Raw genomic sequence first — 22,995 nt, 5'->3', positions numbered from 1 at the left:
TGTATTACGAGCGTGGTGGTAAGGACATTTTTTTAACCGCACATTTATGAAGAACTGTCAGGCGGGGTGCAAATATGTAGCAAACATGTCAAAAAGCACCTCTGGTCTTTAAATGAGAAGTGAAACGTAACTGGCCCTACCGCCCACCGGCGAGGGTCTCCCTTTAAAGCAACCACCAAACCAACCAGTAGAATCCCTCTCCTTCGCTCTGCTCTGTGTTTGTGTGCGTGCTCAGTACAGAGAGAGCGGGGAGGAGAGAGAGCCAGAGAGCGAGGGAGAGAGAGCGTTACTTGGAGTGACGTCACCTATCCCATGGCGTCACATTGACGTAGCGCATACCAGGCGCTCTAGTGAAGGCTGAGCCCACATAAATGCACTATTTGACTTTCTTCCCTCAGACGGCGCGCATAAACAAAGTGCACACTTTGCAAAGTGGCGCTCACAAAGGGGACGGACACAGACACACGTTCGACCACTCAGGTGTTTTTAGTTTTCATTTTTATAAACACTCAGACTACTTTTGACAAAACAATAAGAACGAGAGCAAGAAACTTTTGCCGTGTTTTTCCACGATCCACTTTTTTCTCTTTTTTTTCTTTTTTCTTGTTTTTACATTTTCGACTTTTCGCTGATCGTTTTGGATGGGAAAAGGATACTTGATGCGGGCTTGTCATCACAAGTAAAGACGGAACCTACACAGAAAAGCAGTAAGTCAATTCTTTGATAAGATTATCAAAAATTATACAGCCACGTGCCCAACCACGAGAGTGCGTCCAGTTATTATGAGTTTTCAGCCGGTTTATACGCTGAGTGGTCCAAATGCTCGTAAACGTGTGGGAAGCCGGACTCGGCTTCGAGACGAGTTCCATTCAATATGTTGGGTTTTTTTCTTGCAAAGCAGATCGTCTCCGGTTGTCATGGAGATGGGATGCCTCATAAAGAAAGACTTTTAAAAAGAATTTAGCAATTTTTTCATTATTATTATTTTTTTAAACATCTTTTTAAACTATCTAACAGACCTGTCATTCAAGGTCCAATCTAACAAGTTTTGTTGTTGTTTTTTCAATCTCGCATCACTTCTAGTGTCCTGTTGAAGTCTTACTAAAAAGTTGACCCAAAGAGTCACTTGTCTCCCTTCAGTCAAACTGCAGTCCACTCCTGGTTATAGTTTTACACGTCGCTTTCTCGCCCCTTTTGAAAAGTATCCGTTTGCTGGAAAGAAGCCGCGGTCCGGCTTTATTGGCGCAAGGGAGGGAGGCGAGTCGGCACCGGGGGTTTACCGGCGCTCCGGGGTGCGTGTTTTGCGGCTTACGAGCGGCTCTCATGGTTACCGGGTCGCGCTGAGGCAAAGAAGGGCTTCCTACACGTCGCTTTCTCAACTGAATTGAGAAATTACTCAAATGTTTGTGCAACAAAAACAAAACAAAAATCCTACTATGAGTTGTTAGGTCTTTTTATTGATTATATAAGATATGGTTTCCTGTTTCCCTTGTTTATCTTAATGAATTTTAGTGTTATGACAACTTTCTGGCCTGAAAACAAATTTGGAGCCGAAAAGGCATGAGCTCTATTTGATCAAAAAGCCAAAAGATGGTATGTGCTTGCTTCAAAATGTAATATAAATGATTTATTAGGGCTACACATTAAGATTGGAGTTCCCCCAAATCAGACTCATTCTTTTCCTCCAGTGATGGGAAACTTAAAATCTCCTCGGATTCAATCCTGCAAGCGAGGTTATAGGTCACGAGAGCATGAGGGTACGAATTTGGAGAATCTGATTGACGAAGAGGGCGTATATGGCGGAAAGGGGGCGCTGTAAACCTTGAAATCCCTGTTGTGCGGTGCGTCTGACCACAGTGAGAGGCAGCCAGAGGCGCACGGCGCACGGGAGTTGCTACTTCTTCTCCTTCCTCTTTTTTTCTTTTGCATGCATGCATGCATGCATGTGTGCCTGCGTTGGGTCATGCCGCCAGCCTCCCCTTCTGGATGAAACCCCAAGAGACCAACAAGGTGGCGATCAGAAGCCCGCAGCTTCTTCTTGCACACTCCGCAGCTTTATATAAAAGTGTTCACTTTGGTTTGTATTGTGTGGTCACATAAGGCATTTGGATGCACACTGAACGTTTTTGCACTCCTACGTGCTGAAATACACGCTGCGAAAATGGTAGTATAAATAATGTTAATTTGGGTGTCAAATCTCATGTTTAGGGTTCCCAAAAAATACAGTTTATAAAGTGTCGGGAAAATAACAATTGCGGCAGTTACTGCCCTGGTCTCTGATCCAAGTCGTACTCTCTCTCGTTCAGACTCAGGTTCGGAAACGTGCCCACAGCCGAGCTCGCAGTCCCGGATATTAGAGCCTTCCTCCGTCAAGCCCGACGAGCACCGACCCGGCCGCAGCCACGCCACCCCACGCGCCCGGACACCCAGCACCATTCAGCGCGAAGCTCTCACGCCAGGTAAAACACCTGACCCAAAAGCTTCGTCTTCTCGAAGCTTCTTTTCCATTTCTTTCTTTCTTTCTTTCTTTCTTTCTTTCTTTCTTTCTTTCTTTCTTTCTTTCTTTCTTTCTTTCTTTCTTTCTTTCTTTCTTTCTTTCTTTCTTTCTTTCTTTCTTTCTTTCTTTCTGTGTGAAAAACAGACCATCTTGCTGAAACGTAATTGGGAATTTTTGTCTTTTTATGTTTGCAAAAAACGCAAGAGTGCGCGCGTGTGGCAAGTGCTGAATGATCTGACATTTGACTTATTAGGCAAACAAACGAGCGAAATATCATGTCAAATCGTCATGTGTGAGCAATTATTTACACTGAGTAAAATAGGGTGATTTATAGCTTTTGCTTCACCCATAAATTTTTATCATTTCGTGTCAAACAACTAGCTCTCGGTTACTTTTGTCTAGTCGCTTAAATCATAGTTTGCTTTATTTGTTGTCCTAGTGTGTTTGATGCAATCCAACTGCAAACAAGACTCCTAAAAAATCAGCCAAAATGTTTTTTTTTTCTTTTGCATTGATTATTGAAACCTCCATGTTTTTATTTGTTAGATCTATGGCATTCTGACAATGAACAAGCGCACTCAGTTTTTGGAACAGCTGCAGTTTGTCCAGTTGAAATGCGCACCTCGAGGTTAGAGACTGTCTCCCTTCACCTCGCTTTACTGCTGCGCAACTTGTACGTCTGACTGCTTGGGTTGTCTGCCCTCTTGCTTGCACGCGCACACACACCAACACACACGTGAATGTAAAAAAAAAAAAAAAACAATTTGAAAGTGGTGTAGATGTCACAGATTTTTTTGCGTGACAAAAACACATTTTTAAGTTGTGTTGCACAGTTGAGTGCATAGGAGTGTGTGTATGCGTGTGTCTGTGTGTGTGCGTGCGTACGTACGCGCGTCTGTGTTACCGAGGGAGGGATGCATATTGAAGGCAAAACCAGAGCAAGGTAGTTTTACTGGTTTTCCTCTTGTGAGATGCTGGTGCTTGTTTTTGGCAGAATTGAGCGTACACGGGTTTATGTTTACATCCTTAACACCACATATACGCTGCGAATTTGCACACTCACACACACATACACACACACACACACACACACACACACACACACACACACACAGGCACACTTACTTAAGACACAAGTGTCTCTCACCTGAGGCTATAGATGCAGTTTGAAGTCAGCCAACATGTTTTTGTTTGATGCCGCCTTAATTCCTTCATCTTGCCGCAAGTGCATAAAGTGATGTGACACAACAGGTGTGACTTAATCCACCTGAGGCTCGACCTGTTGGCGTGAGACCGCAGTTCCTCACCACAACGCCTGTATTTTCTCATATATCTTTGGAAGAAAAAAAGACATCTTGCATAGCAGAAGGTTGCGTGAGTGGTGCAAGATCTCGGAAATTTTTGACCTAGTAGTTTTTAAAATATAGTAAATTTGCTTATGTTGAACACAGATTATTTCAGGAAGCTGGTGAACCACCAATTTGTACATGTCTTAACATGTTTTTTTTCCCAGAAAAAAGAAAGGGAATAAAACCAAAAAATCAGTTTCAATCTTGCAACCCTTCTTAACTGTACGGGCAATATTTTAGGTACAAGTTTTCTTCACAAAGTTTCATAGACAGCATGTATGTGCGATGACACAAATGCTGGCATATCCTATTATTTAATTTTTATATCAATGCAGGTCTCATTGCACACGTTATCCAATTTGGCAGAGAATCTCTGGCAAAATGTGCCTTGCTTAGTGACACTATTCATCCATTTGCTGTGGACTAAAAATGGTTTGGTCATTGACAGCTACCAGGTTTGCCGTGATGATCGTTATCTGAAAAATAAGCACATGTGATGTAATTTTCAGGTGACAGCATGTGACAAAGGAAGTTCTTAAGGTTAGTACTTGTGCATGAAAAATAATGTAGTTATCAATATAATTGTAGATGATATAGAAACTTTACTATTTTCCGCTGAAATGGCTGAATAAGAATAACTTCTCTCAAAATCGTACAACTGCTCAGACCACATCGTAGTAGACAATGTAGGGTAGACAAGTGGTTTACAAGAACATATTTTATTTATAAATATGTGAGTGTGTGTGTGCGGGGTGGGGGGGGGGGGGGGTGGGGGGGGTGCGGATCTGCTATATCACGACGAGTGCACCAATATCACACTGCATTGAAAGAGAATGAAAGGAACTATTTTGACTGGCCATGATTGAAGGCGGCTGTTACCACTCCTACAGCAGCACTGCCCTCCATTTTCCAGATCGACCGGCTAACACTCATCAGCAAAACTAGCAATATTTGGTCGAACCTGTTTCTGCACATATATACATCATGTGCCTTGCTTGATTCACACCTGTCATAAAAATAGAGATCTAAAGGCACACCTTAACTTAAGGGTAATGACAAATGAATATATTAACAATGTGGCGTTAAGAGATTTTTTTGTGTGTTTTTAATTTTGTTGACATGGCCAAATTTGACTCTGCAGCAGGAACAAATAAACTCATGCTGCTGTTTCATGAAGTCCTTGTTTTTTAGTAATGTGGTTATCATTATCACATGTTGCTCGCTGTGATAAAAGTATCCATAAAAGTAGGAGCTAAGGCAAAACATATTTGAGAAAAAAAACTATTAAGGTGCTCAGTTACCTGAATTCTCGCATTGTTTGCAGCACAACTTTAGTGACAGGTTTTTCCTGAAAATGAATTTGGAATTTTATGACCTCAGAGTTTCTATTGATATTTTTTTGGGGTTAACCCCTCTTGACAGAGCTTTGCCTGTCATCAGGATCATTCTTTTAAAGATCTTGTGAAAAAACAAAATGAATCATTATCGAGAAAGAGTCCCTCTATTTTGCTGAATTGATAAATGAATGTTTATGTATAATTTTGTGTGGGTGTGTGTGTGTTAGTGTGAGTCATCCTTGAGCTTTTCAAGGCCTCACAGGAGGAATAATGTCATTGTCCTATAAAAACGCAAATTATTGTGCCTCTCCACCTATTTCCGCCATGAGTAACGCTCCTGACGGTCATCGGGCGTCACCGACTTTCGACTACCAACTCAATGTTTTTTGTGCCTTTTAATAAACCCATGACCTTTAAACAGCCGTTAAAAGCCCCGGTCTGCATTTGTATAAGTGGACAGAACTATCTGTATGTGCTTTACCCACAGCCAGGCTAATATGTCCCATATTTAACTGGACAAACATGACGGCGGTTATTACGGTACTCGGTGCGCATGAGGGTGTCAATGGTAGAGTGGTTGTGTTGACAGTTCACGTCGGCACACACACACAGACACACACGTGCAGGTGCATGACGTAAAGGCGTTTGATAAGGATATACACTAAACACACAAATCAGGTGTGGCTCTGTCCAGATCGAATCAGAAGGAAGCCATTGCGACTGGCGTCTGCTGAATTTAGCTTTTGTTTGTGCATGTGTATGCAAGCATCCAGCAAAACCATTTATTGCATTCTATTGTTAGTTAATATTATCTGCCTTAGTATCTCTCTCACTAACTCTCACAGAGAAGTCATGAACTTGTCCAGGCCTTCCGCTTTTGCCTCTCTAATTTGATTTGACGGACAAGCAGAGGGCAACCCTAACATCTATACCGCGGAGACAAGAGTAAATGGATGTATTCACATTAATTATGCGAGGTAAAGTGAACCCTCATACATTTACCACCCAAACATGAAAGGTATAAATCCCAGATATGAAAAGAAAGTTTTAGAAATATCTTACAGGGGACATGAGAGAACGCGCAGTGTGCAAGATTCTTGAACCAGTTTACACCTCAATGCAGATGCCGCAGCCAATAAAAAATCTCGTGTCATATTATTTGATTATTCACAACAAAAACTAAATTGTGAGCGAATAGCAAGATTCAAGCAGCCATTTGCAAGACATGTGAATATTCCATACACAGTATACTGTCCTGTACTTTACAATAATAATTACCTATATTTATAATTTCCTATTGCTGGCGTTGAGCCAAAACCTCTGTCACATTTAAATGAATTTCTATTTTCTTTTTTTTTTATTTATTTACAAATTAGTGACCTATCTGAAGTGTTAAAAATAATTTACTAACTTTCACAATTAAACGTTTATGGTTGAACAATTTTCCTTAACAGTGATGTTTTTGGAGATACAAGGATTCCGTCAAACAAAAGCAATATACAGTATACCTGTGGGTAAAAAGTGAAGTGTGGGGAATCTCTGTTTCCAAACTACATAAGAGCAGTTGAGGAGTGGGGAGATCCCATCTATCCACTCAATTCAAATTTCCTTAACCATTTGCTCTCCTCATACTGAATTGTTACCATATATGCAAGATGTATGTTTGCCTTGTGCCTCTGTAATTCTATAAAAGACTAGTACAGTAATTTATGGTGCTTCAAAGCCTGATAGAACACTAGTGTTTGGTGTCTTTGACTTGCAGCTGTTTGATTACGTGTGCTACGGTCAATTGCTTGGTGTGTGGTGTGATTCATGAAGGGCATTTTTGCTCTAGTTCTGCTGCACTTGTGGAAGGCCTTAAAACCTTTTTTTTTTAGTCTCTTGCTTGTGCAGTTCTCCAAATAAGAGGGAATGCCGGCTTGCTACAAATGTGGACTTGTAATTCCCAGGTGAAGTTTACTGTGAAATTGATAGAAATAAAAGAGAATGAAAGATCAGTATCAGAATTTTCAGCATGTTGCGGCACGGTTGTACTGTGAATTCACACAGCTCTAAATTCAGGCTTGCTTGCATACTCTGTTGTAAAAATCCATCAAAAGGTTCGCTCAAACTGATGCGTGACTGATGATACAGTAGGGGAACACAACAATTCTGACAACTGTCTGTTCCCATCGAGCTACGCATTTTTGACTGTTAATTCACATGATGCATGTCTTTCTTAGAGCTCTTGGCCTTACTCTGCTGTGCTGCATCAATCCTTGTTAAAGTCCCGCTTCCCTCTTCCAAAAAATGATTAACTGGCATATCATCGCATTCACCTTCCCAACTAATGATACCCCTAACATCTTGTTAGAGTTTTTTAATCATATCCTGTTAGTTACTCGTGCCGTGCTGCCTCTTAACCATCCTCGTGTGTTGTGTTTTCCCCTCAGACATGCCCTGTGTGCAGGCTCAGTACGGGCCCACCCCCCCAAGCTCCGCCTACTCCGGTCAGTCCTTCGGCTACCAGGGCGACAGCTACGCTTCTGACCTCATGACCTCCGACTACACCAAGCTGGACCTGGGCGGCAGCGAGATCTCGGCCGCGGCCGCCACCACTTCCCTGCCCAGCTTTAACGTGTTTGTGGATGGGGGCTACGAGCCCAAATCGTCCTGCCTCTACCAGATGCCCCCGCATCGGCCCACCATCAAGAAGGAAGAGGACAGCTACCCGACTGCGCCGCAACTGGAGGCCCTGTCCTCCTCCGCCATGTACTTTAAACAGTCACCGCCTTCCACGCCCACCACCCCTTCCATGCCCCCACAGCCTGGCACCTCTTTCCTTTGGGAGGAACACTCCCTGGTCCCCCCATCGCACCCCCATTCCATGGGCTCCAGCCTGGACACAGGCTCCCTCAAGTCGCCCCGCTTTCCGCACTTCTACCAGCACTCGCCGCCCCACAGCGGAGGCAGCGTGGGGGGCTACGAGAGCCTAGGAGGAGGCCTGGTCCGCACGTCCTCTTCCTCTTCCTCCTCATCCTCCTCCGTCTCCCACGCTCACGGCCCGCCCCTGGAGCAGCAGTCCATGTACCAGCTGCACCGCGGGGCCGGGGGCACCAGCCTGGCGTTCCGCTCCCTGGCCCTCGGCCCCTGCGGCCCCTTACTCGGGGACAGCCTGCCTTCGCCCCCTCCACGCGGCCCGCAAGGAGAGGGCACCTGCGCCGTGTGTGGGGACAACGCAGCCTGCCAGCACTATGGCGTCCGCACATGTGAGGGCTGCAAAGGCTTCTTCAAGGTAAAAAAAAAAAAAGACACTCACACTCATAAAGTTGCTGGAACAGAAGACAAATAGTGTAAATTAACTAGCCCACTCTAAACGAATTGACCCAATGCTGGGCTATTTATACCCAACACATTAAGTTGAGGAGTTGACCTGACACAATGGGTCCACATCTTTCATCTAACAGTAATAAAAACTACCCGTGCTGAGTTCAAGCTAACAGTGGATTAAGAAGAAGCAACTTTCTCTTGCCACAGCAAGTCATTGGACCAGCTACTCTTGGTTTTAAACCCCAATTCCAAAAGGTCCCTTTAGGGCCATGTACATCTTCTCCCATTACATCAAATGACGTCGTTTAGTATACCTGTCTAAAATGTTAACCAGCGTCGGCTCTTGAGCCTCCCAAAATTCAATATGCACGGCGAGATCAAAATAACAAACCCCGCCTTGGGTTAAATCAGTGATTTTCAATTATATTTTACAAGATCTCTTGTATCGCAAAAACAAACCAAAAAGAATCCCCTTTGAAAGAAACAGAAATGACATTAATACATGATAGCATCCTAAAAAAAAAAAAAAAAAAAGCATAATGTAAAGAAAGAAAAACTGTCTATCGGATTTACCTCATTAAAAAACTAAGAAGATAATTGAATAGAATGCAACATGTGACAATAATTTTCGACAATCTAGATTAAAAAAAAAAAACATTCATTTATCTTGACTTGTTCTTGACTTTTGCTGTGTGCAACTTGGCCTTCATGGCCAGTATAATACGCTCATGCGAACGAATAAGGTTTGACAGCACATGACTGCAAATTGCAGTTACTGTGTATTATTTTTTATAGAGGATAAAGAATATATCCCTGTGAGTATTGTTGTACCATCGATCAACAATCTTTGTTGCAACAAGAAAAAACAAACCTGCTGCTTTTAGTGAAGCGAGTTAAATTCTCATGAGTTAAGGCAAAAAATCAGCTGAATGATGGCCCCCGTGCCAAAAAAGTCATGCCACTCCTCTCTCAAGGCACTACTGTAATCATCTTTCGGCCCTGAGTTCAGAGGTTCGAGAACCTAACGTTATCTCCATATCTCTTACCTGAATACAATGTCACATCATAAATTTAATGTAGCCTCTCATTCAAAAAAAAAAAGTCACACCAGCAGGTGTATTTTCAACCTGAAAATATGACAAACAAGCTGTAACCTGTAAGTCATTTTCTTGTATTTAACTGAAGTCGCCCCAACCTTGAGCCCCGCTTTAAATTGTCTGAAGAGTCATTATGAAAGCTCAGAACACCCACAGAGGTCGTCGCTCCCGGCAACCAAGTGACCAAAGTGTGTGCACGGCTTGTGTGTGTGTGAGTGTGAGATTTATGTGAGAACACACGCTCTCTCTAAGACAACCAAGAAAAAAATCCCCCACCTCCACCTCCTTAACGCACAGCCACTCCAAATAAAATATAGCGAGCGTATATTACAAGCAGCATTCTACTTTATACAGTATTGTCACCATCTTAGTTTGTTTTGAATCAGCGGGCTAAATAATTAGATGCGGCGCTTATGATATGAGTCACATTATAGATTGAGTATAACACATATCCCACGTACCATGTGACCACAAACACACACACTCACACACAGTGCTCAAGATCGTTTTTAGTCAAACTTGTTTTTACTTTTTAATGTACGCTCTATACCACACACCAAACTCACTTTGCACTACGGCCACACTACTAAACATGTTTACGAATTCATAGTCAACGATGTACAAATGAATTGCAATGTTTCCAAAATATATATCATTTCATACGCACACATATATAATGATTATTATTTGTTATATGTTTCTGTATTGTTGCTGGCTGCAAGAGAGCAAAATTAGAAGTCCAATCAATAGAGAGTACAAATGCGGCTAAATGAATAATGCCTATGGTTGGTGTAAATGATTATCATTCTTTTCAATTAGTTTCACTATTTGTTTTTATTTACTAATTAATGACAGCAGTGTCTGGTTGCTGCGGCGCCGGAGGGGGTCTGTCTGTCTGCTGCCTATCAAGTCTCGTTTCCTCTCATGCGCACTTACTGCCGAAGCCACTCATCACATTTGTGCATTTATCCACTGGTAGAGACACAGCAATTGTGACTGCACTTAATTTCTTAGTGGAATTGCATCTGCTACAGCTAGCATTCGGTACACATGTTCTTTTCCATATTATCAGGCACGCTCCATTATCATAATGGTTTTATTGTCCCTTAAAAATAGATTATGATTCAATTATAACCGGAGAGTTATTAGCATGTAAAATTATTGTTAGTTCATCAGTGCAATTTGAAACACATTTTCACAGTAAATTAATTGGAGCTCTCAAATAAGTTAGCCTTTCTTATTTTATTACTTGGGCAGAAAAATGTCCATTAATTCCGGCTGCGAATTTTGGAGCTCAATACTGAACTCGGTTTTTAGATAAACCTGATTTTGAACATCGATGCGAGCTGGAAAAAAAAAAATCCCTGTACACATGTGTTTTCCATACTGGAAACAATTGAATCAGTTCACAAAAACATGCACATGAAATCTGCAAGCTATAAATCTGGGCTGCACCAACTTGTACTTGACGGACACAGAGCACAAAGCTCTTATTGCCCCTGATTAAGATGCAGAGGATGGGAGGCGGGGAAGAAAGTCCCCGAAGGCTTTTAATTTAAACCGCAGCTATTAGCACATGTTACATGTCAAGAATCTGCCTCTGCATGCCTTCGTGCTGCTCCCACAGCACCCACAGCGTGTGTGCTTCTTGTTCGGTAATATAGTCCATTGAACTCATCCAAATCAACATTTACCTTCTTTTTTTTCTCGTTTTTACTTTCTTAAAGGAAGTTTCTCCCACACAACAGCCACATTAGTTTCGCTTTCTGATGCTTTTACAAGTTAGACAATGTAGTTGCTCCTTCAGACAAATATTGTATAATGTCAAGAAATGTCCCCCTAATTCTAGTCATTTGTGGCCTATGTTTCATGAATTTAATTTACTACTATTTAATTTGAGTACAGCATCCTACAACTATATAGGACCAGTAATATACAGCACATTATTGGGGGGGGGGGGGGGTGCCAGGGGAACAGGCTTTGCTTTTGCCATGTGAAGTGTGATTGCACATTAAAACCACTAGGTGGTGCAGTGGCAATCTCATTGTCAAATTGTGCGGGATTTAAAACCTTTTAAAACTGCTGTCAACATTTTTTTTCTAAATCACACTAAAGATTAATGTGATTTTTTTTTAAAAATCAGCAGAATGTTTTACATGTTTTTCTTCAAGTTGAATTTTTTAAGATATCGGTGCTCCTCTAAATGGTTCGGATCAAGTTACGTGTATGATTGTTTATTGATTTAATACGTTTTTCAGGTCAGTTGGTCAAAACTGTTTACAGTAGTTTACGCTAAATAAGCATTGACATTTGTTTTTATTTCAGACACTTTGATGCACTTTAAGTTATTTTTATGGATAAAAAGTTAAAAAAAATTGTTACTTGTTTACTTGTTGCTTTTTTGTTATTGTTAACGATACAATTGTATAAGTGTAGCAGTTATACAATTCTTATAGAAGACGATCTTTATAGAGGAAAGTTGGGGAGTTAAACCTTCCTGAGAAGCATCAAATTAACCTAAACTGTTAGGTTAAATGAATAAAATACAAAACGACCCAAAGTTCGATCCATGCAGGCGGCAAAACAACATTGGGTATGAATAAAAACAACAACCAAAAAATTGTTTGGTGCCTTATTCATGTGGTTTCAGCCTTGGGTTATTTTGTAGGTCCCGTTTTGACCCAAACTGGGTTATCTTTAGCCCAAACGACTGTAGGTTAGTCCCCTTTTGACTCCATTTGTGTTTTGACCCAACATTTTTTAGAGTGTACACAAGAATGATCGTTTTTTTTTTTTGCATCCTTACACCCAAGCCTGTTTTAGGATTAAACGTACATACACCCTAGGCTGTCTACCAAGCAAGCTTTACAATAATCGAATGGAAATGTTTTTTTATTATTTAAACTGCATTCATTAAGATTGGAAAAAAAATAAATGTGTATCTACCTGCACATACAGTCTAATGGAGGTCACCAAGGGCACCTATGTCGAGACACTATATTCACTCCACCCTGCTTGGGTTAGCAAAGTCACCACAACAAACACAGACAGCCATGCACACATACTCAAACAGGTGGACAAAAACATGCACTCTCTTAATGGAGATTGAACCAATAGGCATGGGGTCATTGGAGCACCCTTTAATGTTACTGCCGCCCCTATTTACCTGTGTCCCCATTTCATTTTTATGTGACGTATAAGAGACATTGAGGTAGTTATTGAAAATTTTTATGAGTGTTACTGGCCGCGAAAAGAGAAAAAAAAAACATGGGGATGATGGGACACCATGGAAACAGCTCACATATGGCTTTAGCACCCTATTACATTACATATCAATCTGCCAGTCATGCGGGGGTATAATTAGACACATATGTTGGGAGAGTAATGATTTCCATGGTCTCCAGTGAGTCTGATTTACCGTTGGAGTCTCACAAAGTTGAATTAGCTTATGTAAAATGACAGGAATCATCAATGTAGGTACAGGTATTCGTTCTCAGTGGATGGCCATTTTACCTCTTGCTGTCAACTGAAAGTAACATCACAATTGCTCTGGGCACATCCAGTCTCGACTCACCTGTTTTCTGAGCTTGGTCATGTGATGTTTGCAGGATGAGCCGTGATTAATTGTTACCTGATCCCTGCACAACTGTGATGTCAATTTCAGTTGACAGCAAGTGGCAAAATGGCCTTCTCCTGAGATGTATGGAAACTGGTGGATTTTACTCTCCATGTAATATAACTTAATGATAGCTAGATCGATGATTATATTTAAAACATACTGTTGATCATGAAGAACACGTTCATTTGCAAGTTTTTGAAATATACAATCATTTAATTTGTTCCTTTTAATGAAAAACATTCTAAATCTTACACACTGTCCCTTTGAGTAATGTAAAACACAGTTTGGCTCGACTTCTCTTAGAAAAAGCAGGGCCAAATGCACTGGCTAATTTGCCCTGTAATGGCTTTATTTCTTGATGTCAATCTTGAAATGCACGTTTGTCCACATTTTTGACTCGTTTTCTTTTTAGCCCCAAAACAATCAAATTCGCTCTTTTGTCAGTATCCACCGTCACAAAAATGCCTGAGATGTAATTATTTTTTTCCCAAACAAGAAAAGCATGTTTTTCTACATTTCTTTCACTGAATGAAAACACTCCCAAATAGAGTAAACATTTTTAATTGGACCTTGGTCATTCATATTATTACCCATCTTGTGACATCCACCCCAAATTTTATTGTTTTTGATATGCGGAGGAATTCCTTTACATAGAGTAAAGCAGTTTAAGTGTAATTTTTGCATGGCCACGTCCTCGTGCGCGAGAGCGCAAAGACAATCGCTACCATTTTTGTTTTTGTTGTCCACGCGAGAAGCACACACGGTCCCCACGTGGCCCGTTTCTGATTTCATTTTAATAAGGTCAGTAATAATCGCGCGAACCAGCCGAGGAGAAAACAGCTCCCTCGGGGCCCATTGAGCGAGGCGCGACCCGAGAGGCCCCCGAGGGGGCCACGAGCTGACCCGCGAGCTTCACAAACAATCTGATCACGCAGCTCCTTCCTTCCTGCCGCCTGTCTCGCGGGAGCCTCCTCAGCACGCCACGCACGCGGGCGCCATTGTCAAACCCCGCGCTAATAAAATTGTCCCCCCTGCAGGCGACGCTTGTTGGGAAATTAATTTTATCTAATTATACTGATGTCAGCGTCGGCTTTCAGCGCGTAATTAAAAACTGACCTGCGAGCTTCTGCTTTCATTCTTTGCCAGCAAAGGAGGGGAGCGCTTGAATTGAATTTAACTTATCAAATATTTGGTGGTTGATTGTGTTTGGAGGCTGATTATCGGAATGTCCGTTTGGTCTTTTTTTTTCTTGTCTAGCGCACCGTGCAGAAGAACGCCAAGTATGTGTGTCTGGCCAGTAAGAACTGTCCTGTGGACAAGAGGAGACGCAACCGCTGCCAGTACTGCCGCTTCCAGAAGTGTCTGAGTGTGGGCATGGTCAAGGAAGGTAGGAATACTCTTCATAAACACAATCATCCACACTAATCCATGTCTCTAGTTGCATATGGGAAACAAGGGTAGAGTAGCTCTATTATTGTGTCCTAGTCCTTGTCCTCTATTATTTCATCCCACAGGATTTATAACAAGAATTCAAGGTAAAGAGTTAAATCCAGTAAATCATCAAGTGCTTAGCTTCAGCTCACTTCCGAGTTGGCTAGTGCTCCTTTACAGGTCACAATCACAACAGCCTAACTCAATGTGACCACAAAAACATTGATGGTAAATATTGAGCATGATTAATACACACGATTGTTGCCTATGACCAATTTTGGAGATCAGAAAATGACACACCCACAAACAGATAATTCATGAGGATTATCTTTAAGAAACACAGGGAAAAGGATTTTTTTATTGCCATGTGATGTGGAATTGTGATAAAATAAGGATTAGCATCTTTTATTTTCAGGAACTTTGATGCACTTGGGTTTTTTGCTGCTTAGACAAACCTTTAGCCTGTAAAAATGCTGTAAAAAACATAAATAAAAGTTGTTAAAAGTTTTTCTTAATCGCTTTTTCCTTGTGTCAATGCAGTATCAATGCAGATACAGTATTAGTTATATTTATGCAACTTTTATAGATAATAATCTTATTAATGCTCGGTGTGGTAAGGGGGGGGTGTTTTCTCTTTCCTCGGGAGGGCAAAATATAACTGAAAAGCACTGTCTTGGACAATAAACAGATCAAAATGGTTCAATCTGATTGATACCAATTTAACGTTTTTGTTGCTAGATTTAGCAACTTTTATAGTCCCCTCGAATATTTTTGGAACCTGTTTAAATATAAATGATGTTACAAATTTGAATTTGATTTGAATTAAACTTCATATCACGTTTGAAATTTAAAATGTGTTTGTAAACAAACTAAATTCACTCATTTTTCATCTTTCATTTTTCATGACCGTGTCCCTAACGACACATTTTTAGAAAATCTTACAGTGCAAACTGTGTAAGTACTATTGTTCTACTTTTATGCTATTATTTGAGTAAAATATTTAGACACCGTGACGCTGACCCATATCACCTTACTAATTTTTAGATTTACATTTACTTTATGTGGAAAGTATTGTAAACTATGATAAACAAACTATAAATAATTAGCTATTAAAAAGTAATTTGCATAACACCACATAATGCCATTATGTAATCTACATTTATCTATATCATAATCATGCGACGACATCTTCACCCACTGGCATCATCCAATAGTAAAATCTCCTGAAATTTAGTTGGCAACACTGATCCCTCAATCACACAGTGTCTCTCCCAGCAAGTGTAAAGCCACAACTCACACTGCCACCTGCTGGCTGCTAGCCTCCAGTGTGGGAATGCTCTTTTTCATCCCTTCAGTCTCTTTTTCCACCTCTGGAAAAATACTGCTAACTTATCAGCTCGAGGACACACCTTGTTTATGTTGTGTAATGATTGTGTGATGATTGGGACGCCAAACGGTTTCTTTTTTATTCACCCTCACAGTGACTCTTTTTCTCCACAGTGGTGCGCACCGACAGCTTGAAGGGGCGTCGTGGGCGTCTGCCCTCCAAACCAAAGAGCCCCCTGCAGACAGAAGTGGCCCCTCCATCGCCACCCGTCAGCCTGATCTCCGCTCTGCTCAGGGCTTATTCGCACTGCACACCCCACGACCTTGACTACAGCCAGGTACCCCGACAGGGAGACAAATGCGTGTCCGGTGAGACACTCGAAACAGACGTCAACATTCTTTCCTTTTCTGTGCTGTTTCCCACCGTGCCGCAGTTCAGCGCGGCCGACCCTCCCTCCTCCTCCTCAGACGCAGAACACATCCACCTGTTCTACAGGCTCCTCACCATCTCGATGGAGACCACTCGGTGCTGGGCCGAGCGGCTGCCAGGCTTCTCTGAGCTCCAGCGGGACGATCAGAGCCTGCTCATAGATTCCGCCTTCCTGGAGCTGTTTGTCTTGCGATTGGCTCACAGGTAAGAAGAAAGTAACTGGAGAATCGGAAAAAAAAAAGTTACCCACACACCAGATGATTGACCCTCATGCAGACCAACTCTCTGCAAAAATATGTTTCTATATTTTAAGTAGAATCTAGACCGCCAAGGTTGAACCCAGCAAGAGTAATTTTCCATATCATAACAAAGAGGTGTTTGACATCAAACCAAAGGCCCCATCCAAACACTATCTATTAAGTCGAAGTTTTTTCTGCCCCAATTCGCAATTACTCTTTTCCCTCTTCGACATGGGCGCACTCCTGGCAGACGAGGCACTCTAAAGCGACCACACCAGCAGTTTTTCAGGATGTAAGCATAGCTAGCTCGCTAACATTGTAACATAAAAGAAGGTGCGTAAAATCTTGTGGAATGCTTTGTTGGAGTGCATCATATGTTACCAAAATATCAGGAGAACTGAAATGATTAAAAAACAAAAACGCATATTACAATATCTATATTAGGAATGGGTGAGTACCAGTATTATTGAGGTGTTTGAGTACTCATGGAGGCTGCTGATACCAGCCACAGATACTTAAGAAGAAAAAGAATCTCACATGTACTCCTAGTATATTTAGTACTAAACTGCGACAATTTGACACATTGTCGTTTCAATTATAATATGCTTCGGAAAGAAAGGTCTTTGTTCACAATTTTCTGTCAAAGATTTCCAGTATATATATCAAAAGTACTAGCATTGTTGGTTTTCTATATCAGTGTATTATTTGGTATTGGGCTGAAAAAAATGGTTCTGGAAATCTCAAATCTTCACATTTGCATATGACCCATATAGCACAAATTTTAGACAATTGTCCTTAAGTTTGCCTAATGAATTCTGATGCAAATCTCAGTAATCGGTTTGCACGATTTTAAATGGTACCCAAATAGCATAATAAAAGGAATCTTGTCTTTATTGCTAGTTTTTAACTATTCCACACAATTGTATTTCATATTAAAATTTTGCTCAAGTCACGTTCGCCATGAAGTCCTCTTAAATCGTTCCTCGAATTTACAACTCGATTCAGGGACAGCTTGCGCTTAACTGTACTGCTGTTTTAGTGTATCTGATTTTGAAGCTTGAATGGTCAACCATATGAAGGGAATTATGAATGGAGTCGGTGTCTGACAGCAGCTACACCCACAGAGTTCCGCTCTCCTGATAAGTGACGCACAAGCGGGCTTTGTGTGCGTTTCTGTGTGTGTGTGTGTGTGTGTGTGTGTTGGGGGGGTTGACGGGATCAGGACCTCTAAAAAGCAGGTCATCTGACGAGTTATAGCAGGAAATTCATGCTCGATTCAGCTGACTTACATTAAAAAAAAAACGGCCTTCGTTTCACATACGGCAGTTCGGTGCCATTAGGACTCCCCCCGGGCCATCCTGAGCCTTCGCATCGCCCGGGGTTACCCCTCCGCCCTGGCAAGGCATGCGGCTGCTTGAATTTACGGCGAGGAGGGTGCTCGGCCTACAAGCTCATCCTTTTGTCCCGGCCGTCGTCTAGGGCCAAAAAACCAACACAGTCAGACACACTTACTCACCCAAACACACGCACACACACTGATGATGTACGACTTTGTTCTGCTGCACCCTGCCATGTCCAGGTGCAGGGTGGGTAGAAGATGGGTGGTGGCATCACAGTTCCAGTAGGAGGAGAAAGCTCAGGCTGGGACGGTGAATCACCCTAAACACAGGACTCATGGCGACCTCGTTCGCACGCACACACATACTCATGGAGCACACATGGCACTGTGAGAGCTTTGCCATGCAGCCCCTATTTAGCGCTGATGCTGCGGCGACCCCGCATTGAACCCCCACACCTGTCGGGCCCCCCTCATACGAGCCTATGTCTGCATGTTCGTCAGAGTGCGTGTAAATTTACTTGTCACTCCTCGTACGAGCACCCCCGTCACCAAACAGTTTCTGGGCGGGTTGCCGTGGCGACGCGTCGTCAGGGGTGAGCGGAATGTGTGGCAGAAATCCGACCGTATATAACGAGGATAGGGACTCTCTGTGCTCTGGTACAAGAGCGTCCTTAGATACATGCGTCACATCTGACTGGTGGTTGAAATCTGATTTAATATGCTGTAAAATGCAAATTTGAAGACAGTTTTCCCAGTTGTAATGCATTTCATCTGATTTAGCCAATGTCTGACATCACACATTCCTGATTCTTCATTGGAATGTTTTGTTTAACCATGTCACTCCGGGCTGTAGTTTGATCATTCTGATTACATCCTAACCAAAATCGGTTTGAATAACCAACGTTTTAGATGCAAATCCCCAGGAAGCTTGATGCCACATTGGCCATAAATTAGTCTATTCTTTATTTTCTGTAATTGTTTATCCTCCCCTCTGTAGAACCCTTTAACCTATTCAATGCCAGGGATGTATTTTCACGTTTTTTTTCTTTTTGCTGAGTCCAGATAGTCAATGCCAGATTCTCAAGTATCGATTTAATACTTGAGTATCTGGAAATGAATATCCTTAATGTACTTAATTATCTGGGATTCTATTTCTACTAAAAACGTGCAAATACGTCCTTGGCATTGAATGGGTTTACCAATATACAATTAGTTTGATTGATTATTATTATATATAATATGGATACTAATAACACAACCTTCCATATTTATGTATTTATTCACAGATTCAACTCATTTTAACCTCCAAAAAATATTCAGCTCAGTCGAAATCTCATATTGAAAACTTTTTCACATCCCCCAATTGAATTAATAGTGATAAACTGGGCGTAATGGGAAAACCCCTGGCAGTCAAGGTCTTAAGTTGTATAACAAATGGATCATTCAAGTTTTATCGTCAGGAACAGTTCAAAGTCTAGAAATGTCAGTATTTGCAAAGGGTACAATAAGAAGATTATCTTAATATTGGCCTACAATATTCAGGAAATCAGTGACACTCAATTTTCTCTCTGATCATGCAAAAAAAATGTAGCACAGCATTCATTGAGATTTCACCTTTCTCAGTGTTTCTGGAGTATAAACTACTTTCCTGAGAACATTCTGTATTTGAGCTTTTACCTATGTCGTCCATCTGTCTTCCTTTTGTTTTGGGGTCTATTTATGAAGGCTCCTAATAAGTAGGAAGCATGCTGTTTAGTCAGGCACTCATAAAGAGCGCTTTATAGGCATGGCTTATGCACATGCTCCAACTCTCCCGTTCCTTCTTGGTTCTGTGTCATGAGTAACTGAAGGAAGCCTTTTCATTTCCTCATTAAGACATATTTCCATCGCACGCAGCGGTCAAAGCACTTTCAAGTCAAACCCATTTGGGCTCCTTATCCCAGACGTTCATTCCTGCATTCCCCGAAATGCGGGAACGGTTCAAAACGTGATAATTTGGAAAACACATATCTTAATCGGCTGCCTGCCGGTGTTTGATGTTTGTCCAAATTGTGTGTGTGAATGCACGTGCAGCCAAGTCAGTATTGCTTTGTTCCAGTAGACCCAGGATTATGTTAAAGGGGGCATCAATAGTGATCTAAATGAAGATTGCTTTCGGACAGAATGCTGTTTGAAGTGATAGTGGTGTGCGTGTCTGCCTCACAGCTCTGAGTTTCGGGTTTGAGTCTTGATTCTGGTCTTCCAGTATGGAGTTTGTTTTTGGAGTTGTGGAGGCTTCATCAAATACAGTCGAACCTCTAAATAGTGAACTTCAAGGGTCCGAGGAGAGAAGTTCACTATGAAGAGAGATTCACTTTATAGAGGTTTTCCTAAAATGTTCAGAATTCATTGATGAAATGTGAATAATTTTTTAATAAATATGTAAATAATTTTATATACGTTTATATACTTTTTTTAAAAATAAATATGTTAATAAATATGTAAATAAATGTACAGTGCATAGCACTCGACCAGCACCGGCAGCTCAGTCGTTAGCCAAGAGTTAGCAATTGTAGGATCGACGGAAGCCGCTTCGCTCGACACAGTCTTGCAGACGACGCCGTGTCGCAGTTTGAACTTCTCTAGCCAGCCTTGACTTGCTTTGAACGAAGTGTCTCCATAATGCTTAGCGAATGCCTCAGCCTTGGCCAGAAGCGTAGGTCCGCTGATGGCGACGTTTTTAGCTCGCATCTCCTGAAACCACAACAGCACTGCCTTGTCGACACTCTTGAATTTTATAGGCTTCATGCGCTTTGTGCTTCCACTAAGCTTTCCGCCTTCCACAAGTCGCATTATCTCTTCTCTCTTCTTCAGATTGCCACATATCGCAGCAGGCGAAGCATCGTACTCCTTTGCAATGGCATTCTGCTTCACTCCACTCGCACACTTCCGAATTATGTCGCACTTCTCCTCCAACGACAAAGGCTTTCGCTTCCGACTTATAGATCTAGCATCCATACTTTTCACGGCAGATTCCGACATCTTAGAATTTTCGGAGGGATGACCAGCGGAGAAACGCGTGCGCAGTGGACGGCGGACGAAGTGAAAATGCAAGAGAAAGTCGCGGCGCGCGAGAGCGGCTAGGCAGGGAAGAAATCCCGACAGTGCGCCCAATTTTACAACTTCACAATTTTCGATAAGTTCAGATATTCACAATATAGAGGTAGATGCTGTCAAGGGACTGACTAATAGCATCACTATGAAGAGATTATTCACTATGTGGAGTTTCCCTATGAGGAGGTTTTACATACACGTCAAATATAGCTGTTTTGCAAGGGACCGTAAAGATTCGTTCACTATGAAGAGAGATTCACTTTGTAGAGGTTCACTATATAGAGGTTCGACTGTACTACGAAAACACACCATTCTGTTCATTGAAGACTCAATTCCTGGTGTCAAACGCAAAATAATACAATGTCTGCTTCTCATTTCTTGCTAAATGGATTTGTCCTTTCCATTTGGGGGAAAAAAGTGGACTGAAATTTTAAATTATTATCACTTTAAAAAAAATAACAAGTATTTGTGGTAGGTTTTACACAATCTTGATTTTGGAGTCAATTAACCATCAGTAAATTTAAAAACAAAACAAAAAAAAACAATAACTGATTTGAAGATGGACCAGTCTAGCCAGTCTATTTACGCCAATTTATTTACAGTCAACATGTGACCAAAATTTGTATACAATTATCAAAAGTCTAATTTCTAGTTCTGACTTGTAAGTTTACATTCAATATTTTGTTAAAAAAAAAACATAACAGCAATCAACTGTAGTGGCACTTGTGTTTCACGTTCCCTACTATTACCATTGTGACAAAAAGCAAGTCTTTTGTTTAACACTGACAAAAAATACTATTCACGCATGTGGATTGACCAATAGTGAGTATTTATTTTAAAATATCAAATTCACCAAAAGGTGACATGATACTAGCGATATGTAATAAAGATATGCCGAGGTGATTATCCATTAAATGGTTTTGATGGTCATAAAGTCCCTCAGAGGGAAGCAGCAGCTTCAATATGGCCCGTTAAAAGAATGGATTTCATACCCCTACTCCAGATGTCCACGTGCGTGTCTAAATGTAAGCATGAAGGCTTCTACGTGCCTGTGATTGACTGGTGACAAGTCAAGAGTGTCAGCCGGAATAGACTCACCCATGACCCTTATGAAAGCAAGTGCTACAGCAAATAAATGAATGGTGGAAAAAGTCCCTAAATGTAAAGAACCTGCACATTTCCTACTTCTTGGCAGGTCGATGCTGTCGGAGGACAAGCTGGTGTTCTGCAACGGTTTGGTGCTGCACAGGTTCCAGTGCCTTCGCGGCTTTGGAGAATGGCTGGACTCCATCCGAGACTTCTCTACTCATCTCCAGAGCCTAAACCTGGACGCCTCCGCCTTCGCCTGCTTGGCCGCGCTGGTGCTACTCACAGGTAAACACGCACAAAAGGGCATTCAATTAAGAATTAACATGTGGCGCATTTTGAGAAATACATCGTCGAAAGGCATCGTTGACTATGCGAGGTGATTTTAGCCACGTAAACGTTTGTCGTTTATGTGCGGGTGATTGAACGTGACAGCGATCAGGTGGACGAATCTCTTCGAAGACACACGCGCGCACAAACGCAGTCTCACACCAACAAAAACCTGATACCTACAAGCACCTGCTGCACCTGCCTGACACCTGCGCGCTAATCAATGTGCATGTCAAACATGCAGCAGGGAAAAAGCACGTGCAAGGATGGACCAAAAAGAAAGCAGGAAGTGTGTTGTAAATGGGCTTAAACACATTTTACATGCGGCAATCAATGTTTAAGGCTTATTTACAAAAAAGTGGCTTCCTCCGCATCCAGAATGAGGGAATAGAAATGTCAAGTGCAAAACAAATCACACCCTGGCCATATCCCCAGTTCACAGGCCATGTCAATATCTTGTATGAATAGGATTATCCATGTTAAATCTGAACCAAATAAAGATAAATGTGGTTT

At 41.7% G+C, this 22,995-nt stretch overlaps 1 protein-coding gene across 3 annotated transcripts in view; it reads left to right on the top strand.

The window, feature by feature from the left end:
* The first annotated feature begins 543 nt into the window (after window positions 1-543).
* LOC148425373 (nuclear receptor subfamily 4 group A member 3-like) overlaps window positions 544-22,995 on the top strand; it is a 27,108-nt gene continuing 4,656 nt past the window's right edge. The window contains exons 1-7 of one of the 3 annotated variants that reach the window (XM_088411545.1): window positions 544-707; window positions 2,307-2,459; window positions 7,616-8,457; window positions 14,466-14,595; window positions 16,140-16,303; window positions 16,400-16,599; window positions 22,262-22,440. In XM_088411545.1, the coding sequence (XP_088267671.1) occupies window positions 7,618-8,457; window positions 14,466-14,595; window positions 16,140-16,303; window positions 16,400-16,599; window positions 22,262-22,440 (1,513 nt within the window). In that variant the 5' untranslated portion in view covers window positions 544-707; window positions 2,307-2,459; window positions 7,616-7,617. Of the gene's footprint in view, window positions 708-2,306; window positions 2,460-3,043; window positions 3,126-7,615; window positions 8,458-14,465; window positions 14,596-16,139; window positions 16,304-16,399; window positions 16,600-22,261; window positions 22,441-22,995 lie in introns of those variants that run through there. The other 2 variants (XM_088411542.1, XM_088411544.1) reach the window with 2 other exon arrangements.

The sequence above is a fragment of the Hippichthys cyanospilos genome, chromosome 3, assembly GCF_059441005.1.
Source record: "Hippichthys cyanospilos isolate Australia breed blue-spotted pipefish chromosome 3, RoL_Hcya_1.0, whole genome shotgun sequence".
NCBI classification, from domain to species: domain Eukaryota; kingdom Metazoa; phylum Chordata; class Actinopteri; order Syngnathiformes; family Syngnathidae; genus Hippichthys; species Hippichthys cyanospilos.
This window is presented reverse-complemented; position numbering and strand designations above follow the sequence as displayed.